Here is a 12,434-nt window from a genome sequence, read left to right on the forward strand (position 1 = left end):
CCTGGGGGATTCCAGCTGCGGCGCCCCCGCCCCACGCCCGCCGGCCCTTAGTCTCCTCTGCAGTCACCACCCTGCCCTGGGCGCCCCCGACTCCCTTCCTCCGTATCTCCGTCCTCCGCTCCCGCTGCCCGCCAGCGCGCCTCAGTTTCCCCGCCCCGCCCCCCGCGGCCCGAGTCCCGCCCCCGGCCGCCCCGCTCCCCCTGCCCGCCAGCGCGCCTCAGTTTCCCCGCCCCGCTCCCCGCCCCCCACGGCCCGCCCCCGGCCGCCCCGCCCCCCCGAGGCCCGCCCCCCACGTCCCGAGCCCCGCCCCCGAGGCCCGCCCCCCACGTCCCGAGCCCCGCCCCCGGCGCCCGACCGCCCCGCCCCCCGCGGCCTGCCCCCACGTCCCGAGCCCCGCCCCGCGGCCCGCCCCCATGTCCCGAGCCCCGCCCCGCGGCCCGAGCCCCGCCCCGCGGCCCGCCCCCATGTCCCGAGCCCCGCCCCGCCCCCGAGGCCCGCCCCCCACGTCCCGAGCCCCGCCCCCGCGGCCGTCACTTCCTGCTCGGCCCCAGGCCCTGCCGGGCGGCGGCGGCGGCGGCGGCCGTGCCATGGTGGCGCTGGAGGAGCCGGAGGGCGGCGCGGAGGCGGCGGCGGCGGCGGCGGCGGGGGGTTCCCCAGGCGGGCGGCGCATACGGTGAGCGCGGGCGGCGGGCGGGGACCCCCGCCCGGTCTGCACCCGCAGCCAGGACCCGGCCCCCTTCCTCAGTTTACCTCCCGGGAGGGGTCATCTCCGGGGCGGGGGTCACCCGAGGGCGCGACAGCAGCCCACCGGTTTCTGGGGGGGGGTGCACGCCCCGCATTAGCCTTTCCATCCCCCGGGATGTGTGTGGGGGTGTGTGTGTGTGTGTAGGGGGGTGTCCACCCACCTGGGGGCCTTTACCCGCGGGGTTCTAGCCTCAAATATGTTGTGATGTCAGACAGTTCGCTACTCGCTGCCTAATCTGGGGTGGGGGTGCCCCCAGCCCCTCCGCACCCATCTCGAGTGACCAGTCCGCTCCTGGGTAGACCGCCCGCCCGCCCGCCCGTTCGCTGTTCTTCTGAGTCAACACCCAGATTACAGGGGCGGGGCGGGACCATATGCTGTTTCCCCAGGGCTGTCTAGCCCTTTAACCCAGCTTGTGGGGGCCGGTGGGAAGGACCCCCCAGCACGGCTGCCTGGCCTCTCCGTCCCTCTCCTCCCCCGTATCGTCCACGTTGGCTGTGCCTCAGTCTCCCTCCCTGCAAAAGGCGCCCCTCACACCGTGCGTGCCAGAGTTGTTCTGAGCTCCAGTGACGGCTGCTGGGAGGTGTGGGCAAATGATTCAGTGTAAACATCTCAACGTGTTTTCTACACTTTCTCTTCGTAGGTTCCTGTCGGTCCTGTAAACAGAGCTCCTTGTTTCTGCACAGCTGTGAGCTTGTCCTTAGGGGCCGTGGGACCCTTTCTGAGTCACAGTGCCCCCCTCATCCCAACCCAGACAGCCTCTAACTGGCCTGGAGGGCTTTTCTCTGTTGTCACCCTTGTGGGTGCACCAGACGATGCCCTGTCGGTTTGAACCCTGGGCTTTGGGTTAGCTCTGTCTGTGCACTTGTGCCACTGGGGCTTTTGTTAATAGGACTTCATTTTTAACACCACTCCCCTCCCCCCGAGACGTTGTGGGTCCCCCAACACCATGGGCATCTGGAACCAAAGTCTCTTTTAGGGGAAATTCCAGTCCCCCGAGGTGGGGTGTACCCTGGGTAGGCCCTACCCCTGCCCCCTGCCCCTAGCTTCTCTTTGGGTTTTTTAAACACCCAGCACAAGTGGGCAGGTGTGCAAAGTATCCGTGCTTAGATGCAGTGTGGCCGCCACATGCTCACGTCACACTTACGGCCCCCTTGTGTCCCTTGTCCCTCCATCCCCCAAGTGTGTGCTGGCTACATAGTCTCCGGCCAGACAGACCTGCCTTGGAATGCTCCATGGGCCCCTCCCCTTGTCCTAGGGGGTGCTGATAACCCAGGCCTCCCCCAGCCAGCCAGCTGGCTGAGTCACCTCCGCTCTGCAACCTGTTTCCTGCTCCGGGAAGTGGGTTCCCTCTTGCCCCTCCCCTGGGTGTGTGCCTAGGAAGCCTGGCCAGGTGTAAGAGGTGCAGCAGCAAAATTCACAGGGGACAGAGCTGAGACACCAAAGGATGGCCAGCCCTCCGGAGCCCCCAGCCGCTGCCCTGGGTGCTGCCACCACTTTCCCACACCCCAGGCTTGGGCTCTGGCTAAGGGCTGCCCCTGGCCAGACCTGTGGTCTCAGCAGGACTCTGAGGTCACCAGAGACAGTCCCCAGGGTGGGTGGTCCCTGTGCCCTGGCGGTCTTCTCAGGCTTGAGTTCAAGTGGGAGTTGTCAGCAGGTTAGCTATCCTTTCAGCCAACAGACAGTGGGAGCTGATTTCTGTGAGGGGTGTCAGTGGAAGCCCACCAGAGGTGGCTGCTCCAGGAAGCTGTGTTCTTGGCCGAGCTGGGGGCCAGGGCCCAGGCTGGTCCGTGAGTCAGGCCCAGGGAGGGCCGTGGGGCTGACTGAGCCAGAGGGAGGAGTGAGACGGGTGTTGTTGAGTGGATAAGCTTGTTTACACATCCCCTGGCACTGCCAGCCTGACTCCAGCCTGCTGACAAGTGGCTCCCTGTGCCCGGCCCCATCCTGCCACCTCTGGGTCTGGACTGGCAGTGGGTGGCTCCCTGCCCCCTGCCTCGGAGCCCAGCAGGATTGGTGGTGGGACTCCCTTTCCAGTGCTCAGCGAGGTGCTCATGAGTCTGTGGGTGGACGAGCAGGCTGGGCCTCTAGGGTCTTCCCCTGAGTGCCAGGAGGGCAGACCGAGGTCCAGAGTGGACTCCTGCTTAGGACTCACAAGGGAAGCAGGATGGCCTTATGATGTGAGGTGAGCAGTTCAAATCTGCTGCCCTCTGATTCCTAGCACCAGAGAGACAGACCCCTGAGTGTCAGAGCTCAGGGCCCATCTGTAAAATGGGGCATGGCCAGGGACCTGCTGTGAAGACCCCACCCTATGCTGACACAGTGACACAGTTCCTCTTATCTGCCCCAGCAGGCATGTGGCCTTCGTCCTGCGGGGGGGGGGAGGGAGGACTGGGGACCAGGCACTGGAGCTCCCAGAGGCCAATCTTAGCTGAGGGTGGGTGCAAGCTGGGCAGGCCGCCCTCTGAGGGGCTCAATCGGTGCCCATTGTTGCTGTGGGCCTTGGCCATGGCTACCGTGTCCTGCCCCAGCCACCCTGTTCATGGCACCCAGCAACTGTGGAAACTTGGGCAGAGACGTCATCTCTTGGTGCCTCGGTTTCCAGACCTGCAAAATGGGTTTCAGAACAGTAGTCCTTGCCTTGTGGGGCGATGAGAGAGAGAGAGACCAGTGTGGCGAGAAGGTGGGTTCCCCGTGGGAGAGGGACCCAAGCACACAGCAGCTGAGACTGAGGGGGTGTCTGGCTGCTCCAGGTACCCGGCGTCCCTCTCAGACCCACAGGCACCTGCAGCGACTTCCCTTTTTCTTCCTTTGTCCTTAGTCGTTCTCCAAACATCGCTCTCTCATGGACTGGCAGCCCCAGCATGGCTCTCATTCATCCCCACTCCTCCCTGGCTTTCCTGTCCCCAGCCGGCTTGGTTCTGGGAGAGCCCAGTGCCTGACTCTGGGCTGAAGCCACACTGTGCCTCTGCCTGCGTGCCCCCTACCCACGTGCACTTGGGTATGCAGGCGCATGCGTGCGCATTGCCTCTCAGTGGTGTCTGCACCGGTTTGGACTTCAGGGACGGGCACCTGTGCCGTGCCTCGCCATGCTCGGCCTCAGGCTCTCAGCAGCTTGAGATACAGAACACTGATCTGAGGCTGCAGGACTCTTTACATCGGAGGATCCCCGGGGTCAGGGGTTCAAACCCACTGGCTGCTCCTCGTGAGATGAGGCTCTCTAGAGAGGCACAGGCTTGGAAACCCATAGGGGCAGTTCTACCCTGCGCACAGGGTCGGGTCGCGGTGCATCAGAATTGTCTCAGTGGCAGTGAGTTTGGGGTAACGGCTAAGGCCAGCCAGGTGACCGAGTGGGTGAGGCTTTGTGCGCAGCTTGAATCCACCGGCCACTCCGAGGGAGGAAGACGAGACTGGCCACTCCTATAAAGAGTGACAGTGGTTTGACCTGTTCTATGGGGGTCTGCAGCAGTGAGCGTGGCTATTTTGAGGGATTTCCCCGCCCCCCGTCATGACTGTCCTTGGGTGACGCTCCCTGTGTGGCAGGGTTAGCCCTTGTTTAGTCATTGCCCACCTATAGGCACTTGGCGAGTGTGAGCAGTTCGGTGTGGGCATGGGTACGGTCTGCGTGGACTGGTCCGCCTGGCTCTCAGGGACACACCCAGGAGTAGGGATCTCCACTTTGGCCTCCTGGGGAGGGCACTAGGCAATGGCGGGTCCCGGTACCCCAGACCCTTTGCGGATCCAACTATGTCAGGGCCGGTGAACGCACTGGGGACTGGTATCTGTAGCCCCTGGTTCAGGAGCCGGTGGCAGCTGACCCGGCAGCCTGGGCCTTTATCTTTGTGGGGAAGTTACCAACCTAGATGCTCCCTGTGGCTTCCCACATGCTGCCTGTGGCCTGGCTCTTGAGGTACCTGCAGGGGTCCCCTGCCACAGCCATGTCTTCTAATCTCTCTCCACAATTAGAGCCCTTCCCTCCAAGGAGGGTGGATTAGCTGCCAGGGCCTTGTTCTGGCCAGAAATAAAGGGATGGGGTGGGGTGGGGTGGGGAGAGGGGCTGGGACAGATGGGATCAGCTTGCCTTAGCACATGCCAGCCCTGTGACTTCACACAGATGTCTTGCCCACTCTGTGCTGGGCTTAACTAACCTGTCACGGATAGGGGACACGCCCCCACTTTGTGAGCATGAGACAAAAATGAAGATTTTAAGGGTCTGGAACTAGGCACACAGGAGGGAGTGAGTTCCCATCACTGGGGGGCAGCAAGCAAGTCTTAGCTATGGTGGGGTTCTGGCTTGGGACCCTGAGGACTGCCCTCTTCCCGGCCCACAGGCCCCTGCCAAGCTGCCTGCCCGCTCTGGCCAGCTCCCATGTGAAGAGGTTCTCAGCCTCGAAAAGGAAGCAGCATTTTATCAATCAAGCTGTGCGCAACTCAGACCTTGTTCCCAAGGCCAAGGGCCGGAAGAGCCTCCAGCGCTTGGAGAACAGTGAGCCAGGGGCGGGGAGGCTCCCGGGGCAGGGGTGGGGGGGCTTCTGGTGGTGGTGGTAGTGGGGCTCCTGGGTCAGGGTAGGGCAGCTTGCCTCACAGTGCTGCTAGCCCTGAGCTGGGCAAAGATGGGAACGTAGAGAGGTAGGGCAGACAACCCAGTCAGGTACAGGGACCGCTCTTTCTGCAAAGTCAGGGTCAGGTCAGAGAGCTCTCGGGCATCGAAGCCAGGGCTTTGCAGGACGTATAAGAGTGTTACAAGCCAGCAGGAGATTGAAGGCATGCTAGAGGCTGTATGGTTTCTGTGCATTCTGGGAGGGGCAGCTGATGTACAGAGTAAGTGGTTAGCCAGAGTTTGGAAGATCTACAAGCAAAAGCCTGGGGAGGGGGTGTTGGGGGGGAGCAGGCAAGGGATTTGAGAGGGGAGAAGCATGACTTGTGGGTGTCCATGGAGACCCTATGACCCAGGAATCCTGTTTCTACCCAGCCCAGTACCTCTTGACGCTGCTGGAGTCTGATGGAGGTACTCCTGGCCTGGAGGAGGGGGACCTGGTGCCCCCTGCAGCCCCCGGAATCTTTGCTGAAGCCTGCAACAATGAGACCTATGTCAAGGTAGGCCCCGTACCCCTCATTTCCACCGTCCAGGTTCATGAGGCCCCCACCTCTACTGCCACGTCAGTTGCCCTGGGTCCTCAGACCAGGCCAGAACCCCCAGGACCCCCCAATACTGGTGATCATCACAAAACAAGCAAACGAAAACCCCCAACTCCACATAGAACTGCCCTGTGGGCCTCCGAGGCTATAAATCTTAAGGGAGCATAAGGCCTCACCTTCCTCCTTCAGCCGCTGGTGAGACTCGAACTGCTGAGCTTGCGATTATACATTGCGGTTACGCGTCACCCCTAGGAGCCGACCTGGCACCTTCTGCTCACCCACACTCACCCATAGGGATGAATGTGCAGACCCAGAAGCGATGTCACCCATGGCCGGGGCTCTTCCCCGGGACTTCACGGTCCGGACCCTTCGCCCACTAGGCACCTCTCCTGACAGTGTGTCCCCTTGGCGAACGGGGACATGGAGGTCCATTGGATGGAAGCCATCCTCCCGGCCTCTCTTCCAGGTCTGGAACGACTTCATGAACCGCTCCGGGGAGGAGCAGGAGCGGGTGCTGCGCTACCTGGAGGAAGAGGCCAGGAGCAAGGCTCAGCAGAGGAAGAGGGGGCCCTGCCGCGGGGAGGAGAGACGAGGTGCGTAGAGGCCCTGCCTCAGTGTGGAGGCTGTGGGAGCCGGGGGTGGAGCCATGAGGTCTGTGGGCGGGGCCAGGATGGATGGGGCGGGGCCTCAGGTCTGGAGGTAGGACAACTAAGGGTGGGAACTTTGAGGTCTGTGGGCGGGGTTGGGGTGAGCCAAGAGGACCAGGGGTAGTCTTAAGACCTGTGGGCGGAGCTTTGTGCGGGGGCAGGGCCTAGGTGTTGCCACAGAGGGGGACAGGGGTGGAGCCGTGAGATCTGTGGGTGGGGCCATGGTGGTTGGGCGGGGCCTGAGGTGGCACAGTGAAATCGTGGGGTGGAGCCATGAGGTTTGTGGGCAGGACCTGGGGTTTGGGGCGGGACCTGGGGGCCAGGGGTGGCGCCTTGAAATCTGTGGGTGGGGTTGGGGTGAGAGAGCTAGGCTCTGGTGTGGGGGTAGATACAGAAGGGACTGGAGGCGGGCCCGTGCGGTATTGGGGGTGCTGGAGCAGATGGGGTGGAGCCTGGTTGGACAGCCTGTCCTGGCCTCTTGCAGAGGACCCGACCTACAGCCCGCGGGAGTGCTTCCAGCGCATAAGCAGGCGCCTGCGCGCCATCCTCAAGCGGAGCCGCATCCCCATGGTCAGTGCTGTGCACCACGCGGGACTTGAGATGGGAGTGGTGAGGGCAGCGGTGGTGGGTATTGCAGAGTGAGTAGAAGTTCACAGGAGTGCAAAGCCGCGTCTCCTGGTCGGTCAGCATTGGGGGCCGCCCAGCCAGGGCAGGGCGTGACCTCTGGGTCTGTTCACAGGAGACGCTGGAGAGCTGGGAGGAACGTCTACTGAGTTTCTTCTCAGTGTCCCCCCAGGCGGTCTACACGGCCATGCTGGACAGCAGGTGAGCAGCGGGCAGGCGGTGGGTGCGTGCGCACTAGGGGCTTCAGTCCAGGCTGCAGGCCCTGCGTGCTCACCGCCCCTCCTCCTGCAGCTTCGAGCGGCTCCTGCTGCACGCCATCTGCCAGTACATGGACCTCGTCTCAGCCAGTGAGTGTCTGGGGGGCCTGGGCGAAGGTCACTCGGGGTCTGGGCACCCAGCGGAAGGCTGGCTCCCTGTCCTGGGACTGAATGCACTTAGCTGGCCACAGCCCTTGTCAGTGTGGCCCCATGCAGTGACGCAGTGCAGAGAGCTGGACAGCCGGACACAGGCCCCTCTCAGGCCACAGTCTCAGGGTGGGGGCTCAGGATGCTTTGGGGTGGTGAGGTGCCTCACTGGGCTCAGAATTATTGGGGTATATGGTGTAGTCAGAATACTGCCTCTGTGTCCCCCCTAGGAAGAACAAGCCCCCCTGCTGGCCTGGCCCCCACTCTGCACAGGGTATCTCGAGACTGGCCCCAGTGAGGGCCTCAAAGGCCCTGACTGGCTCCGGCTCCCCACGCCTGGTCCTCCTCCACGCCACATTCTCCTGCCTGGAGTTGCTGGGGAAACGGTTTCCATGGCAACCCCAGGATAGTTCCTCTTGCGTTCTGTTCCCTCAGCAGGCAGGCGGGCTGATGAGGGAGCCCCCACCCCGGCCTTTGTTCCTGCAGACTCGGTGCAGAGGTTTGGCTGGGGGACCTCTCTTGTGGGAGTCATGCTGCGGTGGCGTGAGGAGAGGGTCATGGGTTGGGCTGAGAGAGTTTCGGTTTGTGGGGGGAGATGAGGCGGCCAGCATGCCCTCCAGGTGCTGGACGCTTTAGAGCGGTGGAGGCTGCCTCCTTGAAGGGACCAGGCTAGAGGCCAGAGAACGTGGGTGAGGCTCCACGGTCAGCATCTGTGTGGGGCTCAGCTTCCCCATCTGTGTAATGGGGCAAATCCCGACCTAGAAAACCCACGGGCCAAGTTGATGCAGACTCACATGGACCTTGTCTGGGGTTTCTGAGGTAGTCCGTCTGTACGAGAGCAGACAGCCTCAACTTGCTCCTCTGAGAGTCTCTGGGGGCGTTGAACCGCTGACCTGTGTGCAGTCCAGTGCTCTGACCTTGGTACACGCCCCCCCCCCCCAGGACTTGTGTAATGGGATTATGGACAGAATGAGTGAGGGTATGGTCACAGACACTTCTACTCCCGAGGACCCCCAAAGCAGCAGCAGGACCCTCCCCTCCCCCAGCTGTCTGCCTGTGATTCTGACAGCCCCTTCCTTCTCGCCACCCCCCACCCCTACCCCCTATCCAGGTGCGGACCTGGAGGGCAAGCGACAGATGAAAGTCAGCAACCGACACCTGGACTTTCTGCCACCTGGGTTGCTCCTGTCCGCCTACTTGGAGCAGCGCAGCTGATGGCAGCCCCCCCACTCCCACCCCTCCCGGCCCAGCCCTCCCCCTGCTGAAATGATTTTGCCCTTGTTTTAGAATTCATCCCGGAATCCCGCTCTCCTCTGCCTACCCGACCCCCACCAGCTCGCTCCATAAGGGCTAGTGGCTGGACCTAGCTTCCCACCCCACCCCCTTTCCCAGTGGCCCTGGAGCTCCCTGCTCTGGGACTCGTATTTGGGTGGGGAGACCTGGCCTGGACGCCTCCGAGTTGCTTCTCTGCTCGGCTTCTTCCTGAAGTTCGGGCGAGAAGGGAGATGCTGGGTTTTTTAAAATCCCTTTTAAGGATTTCGACGTGATTTGTTGTAGATTTTAAATTTCCCGTCTCAGCGGGAGAGCTGAAACTCTGCCCACCCCCGACCCCCAGAAACCGGGAGGGTCTCCGTCCAGCCCCCACCCAGCTTTGTTGGGGTTGAGGGGCTGTGGGGCCCCACGCCTTGCCGCCCCAGGAGCATGTCTAGTGTTTGTGCGTGTGCGTGTGCGTGTGTGTGCATGGGCCCCCAAACCCAGGCCTGGAGCTGCGCATTAAGGGCTGGTTCCACCCTCTTTTTGGAGCGCGCCCGCCTGGTGCCTTCTGGTAGATGTGGTTTGCTTGTGTGGCGTGGGGGCATCTTTAGTGTCCCACCCTCACGCCCCTGACCCCACCTCCTTCCCCTTCATTACTGGGGCCCCCGGACTTCCAGCCAGAAGCTCCGCCCCCTGAAACCCCTGTGCCCGCCACATCCCCTCTCCCTCCCAGCCTGCCTCAGGTCTTTGCCCTGAGCTGAGAGAGCAGTGCTGGGGACCTCCCCCTGCGTGTAGTTTGTTGTGCTTTGGGGAAAGTGAAGGGTGTAATAAATTTCTGGTGCTCTGCCCTCGGGCTGCGCGTCTCTTTCTTTGGAGAGGGCGGGGCACGGAGCTGGGACCCACGGGGCAGCTGATCTCTCAGGTACCTAGGTTCTAATTCCTCCACCTCCTTTCAGCCACGTGGCCCCAGGTGAGTCAGTTCCCCAAAATGAACCGCGGGAGTGGGCTGGATAATTACTAAGATGATCGACGCAGGCAAATCCCTGGCCTGAAGCAGGTGCCCTGACACAGAAGAGCACTTGGCTACACTTTATGGCCAGTTTTATTTCCCACTGAAATTTCATATAATTTTGTAGTGAGTTTGGTGTTTTGGTTCCCCACCCAAAATAATTTGGACAGGGAGGTGTTGGGAGTAGTCTGTGAACACTGCCCCTCCCAGTGTAGGGACAGTTTGGGTGTGCCTGTCACCCCAAGTTTTTCAGCTCCTGGAACAGGGCTGTCTGGGGAACCACAGTGACCCACTGTGGCCTTCCCAGCTGTGCCCTTTACAAGGACATCCACACTGAGCGGCCAGCGGGTGCAGGGTCCACACCATTATCTGGAATTCTACAGGGAGAAGAGATTGTCTCCCCTTGCTTCTGATGGGAAGTTCTTTCCCAGCTGAGATAATTAATGTTTACTATGCCAACCTGACCAATAAACATGTGGGGTTAATTGAAGGGCCGAGAGATAAATGGCTCCGTGAGCCTCGCTTTTCCATTTCTCGGGTCTCTTGCTTTGTGATGGTCAGACCAGGGTGCAGCTGCCTTAGCCAGTTCCCTGCTTCAGCTGGCAAGGCTCACTTCCTGCAAGAGATCCCTGAGGAGAAGCCACATAGACCTACCCCGATGCAGCCCTGGGTGCTGGAGCAGCCGTGTGGAGACCCCTGTCAGCACTGAGATGCTTACACATTCACTGATTTGGCTTTCCTCCTTGGAGTCGGCGTCATTGCTTGTGTTTTGTGAGATGGAGGAGGACTTTGTGGATTGTCATCAGACATATGGATTAATGTTGGACTTGTGGGCTTGGGTAGCACTGGGTTGGGATGTTTTCTTGATGTGCACTTACCCTTTATCTAAAACTCTCTCTTATACATATAAGTTTCTGTGGATTTGGTTCTTTAAAGTACTCAAACTAGCACCCCGGCTCAGGAAGGATCACCCACAGAAAGGTTTATCAGTGAGAGAAGCCCCTGGCATGGGACATGGGGAGACATGCAGGGGCCTAAGGCAACATGCCCCTGAACAAGGGAAAAGGAGGCATTTGTTTTTCCTTTTTGTAAAGTCATTTTATTGGGGGCTCGTACACCTCTCATCACAATCCGTACATCCCTCACTGTGCCAAGCACACTTGTACATTGGCTGCCATCACTTTCACCACATTTTCTTTCTAGAGCCCTTGGTGTCAGCTCCTCATTTCCCCCCTCCCTCTCCTATTATTATTTTTCAAAAGGAGACGTTTTTATGGGAGTTTCAGAGAGGACATCATGCTTGCGCATGAAAACAAAACTCATTGTCCCCTTCTGACTCATAGAGCCCCGATCCGCCCGTGGGTGTCTGAGGCTGTGACTCTGTACCCCGCAGAAAGCCTCACCTGTCTCCCTAGAAGTGGGTGGCATTAAAAACGATGTGGGCTGTGGTCATACACCACAGGTTAACCAGGTGCGAGGTGTGGTAAGGTCCACGAGCCTGGTGACAATACTTAAAAATCGTCCTAACTTCAGACACGGGGACAGGAGACTCCTGCCGCCTTCCCAGCCTGCCTGGCTCCGTTTCTTTGTGTGTACAATCACTATTTCTAGCAGTACAAAAGCAAGGACATTTGCTTCCTACTTGGGGTTTTGTCTCATACAATACTGCTGTCGCTTGTGGCTCGTTATTCCACCTCCTCCTTTGGGAGCTGCCGGGTGCTTCCGGCCTCCTCTCCAGGTACCCCAACACTGTGAGGCTTGTTAACTGATTATTACCTGACTTTCCTGCGTGGCAAGATGCTCCTGCCGAATTTTGTCCAGCCCTGTCCACGGATTGCTCATTTCCTCTGAGGAGTCTTGTTCCTTCTAGTGGGGTGTGATACATCTGGCACGGGCAACTTAAGTATTTTATAAGCCACATTGAAGAGGTGGTTCCCGGGGTGGGGACAAGAATGCTGGCTGCAGGGACCTGCAGGTATGGGCTAAGGAGTTGGGGTACTCGGGGGAGTGTGGGTGCACCTCTCCCCTCCAGGCTGCTCCGGTGCAGACAGGGTCTCAGGCGGCCCATTCGGAGCTGTGTGGGCCTTTGCCTCACTTTGCACACGCCAGAATCTGGGGGTGCCCCGGGGTCTGGGTTAGAACATAGTGCACCAGCCCCTGTAACTACACGAAGTCTTCACCGCATCAGGAGGGAAGAGAATGAGGTTTGGGGAAAGAAACAGCGCCTCTGGTTTCGCCTGGAGGGTGGGGAGAGGGGCAGTCCTTGCCAACCCATTGTGACCTTATAGGGCAGTGCAGAACTGCTCCTGTGTTTCCACGACTGCAACTGCCGGGCAAGCAGACAGCCACGTGGATTGAGATGCTGGTGGTTCCGAACTGCCGTCCTAGGAAGCTCAGCCCATCGGGGAGCCATCATGCCTCCAGGAAGAGGATTGTTAACAGGACCAAAATATGGAACGCTTCACGAATTTGCGTGTCATCCTTGCGCAGGGGCCATGCTAATCTTCTCTGTATCGTTCCAATTTTAGTATATGTGCTGCCGAAGCGAGCACAAACTCAAAGGCGCATCACTGCGTATTTATAGTAGAATAAATAAAGAACTTTTTAATTAGGGTGAC

The 12,434-nt window shown here is 60.4% G+C and overlaps 1 protein-coding gene and 1 non-coding gene across 2 annotated transcripts; one reads left to right on the forward strand and one right to left on the reverse strand.

Moving 5' to 3' along the window:
* The first annotated feature begins 549 nt into the window (after positions 1–549).
* R3HDM4 (R3H domain containing 4) lies at positions 550–9,658 on the forward strand. Its single transcript, XM_075543906.1, has 8 exons — positions 550–673; positions 5,071–5,225; positions 5,712–5,836; positions 6,345–6,471; positions 7,010–7,095; positions 7,265–7,350; positions 7,441–7,496; positions 8,665–9,658. The coding sequence occupies exons 1-8, from the start codon at positions 588–590 to the stop codon at positions 8,766–8,768; spliced, it is 825 nt and encodes a 274-aa protein (XP_075400021.1). The 5' UTR covers positions 550–587; the 3' UTR covers positions 8,769–9,658.
* Positions 9,659–12,261: 2,603 nt separating this feature from the next.
* On the reverse strand, positions 12,262–12,368 carry LOC142438144 (U6 spliceosomal RNA). The gene has a single exon (XR_012782574.1). It is a non-coding gene; the product is annotated as a U6 spliceosomal RNA (small nuclear RNA).
* Positions 12,369–12,434: the final 66 nt, after the last annotated feature.

This window comes from Tenrec ecaudatus, chromosome 1, assembly GCF_050624435.1.
Source record: "Tenrec ecaudatus isolate mTenEca1 chromosome 1, mTenEca1.hap1, whole genome shotgun sequence".
NCBI classification, from domain to species: domain Eukaryota; kingdom Metazoa; phylum Chordata; class Mammalia; order Afrosoricida; family Tenrecidae; genus Tenrec; species Tenrec ecaudatus.

Excerpts from the sequence above, each read along its gene's own strand:
- R3HDM4 (XM_075543906.1), top strand. The coding sequence starts at position 588 with ATGGTGGCGCTGGAGGAGCCGGAGGGCGGCGCGGAGGCGGCGGCGGCG. Across the intron at positions 674-5,070 it reads CCAGGCGGGCGGCGCATACG|GCCCCTGCCAAGCTGCCTGC; the intron begins GTGAGCGCGGGC and ends CCCGGCCCACAG. Across the intron at positions 5,226-5,711 it reads CCTCCAGCGCTTGGAGAACA|CCCAGTACCTCTTGACGCTG; the intron begins GTGAGCCAGGGG and ends GTTTCTACCCAG.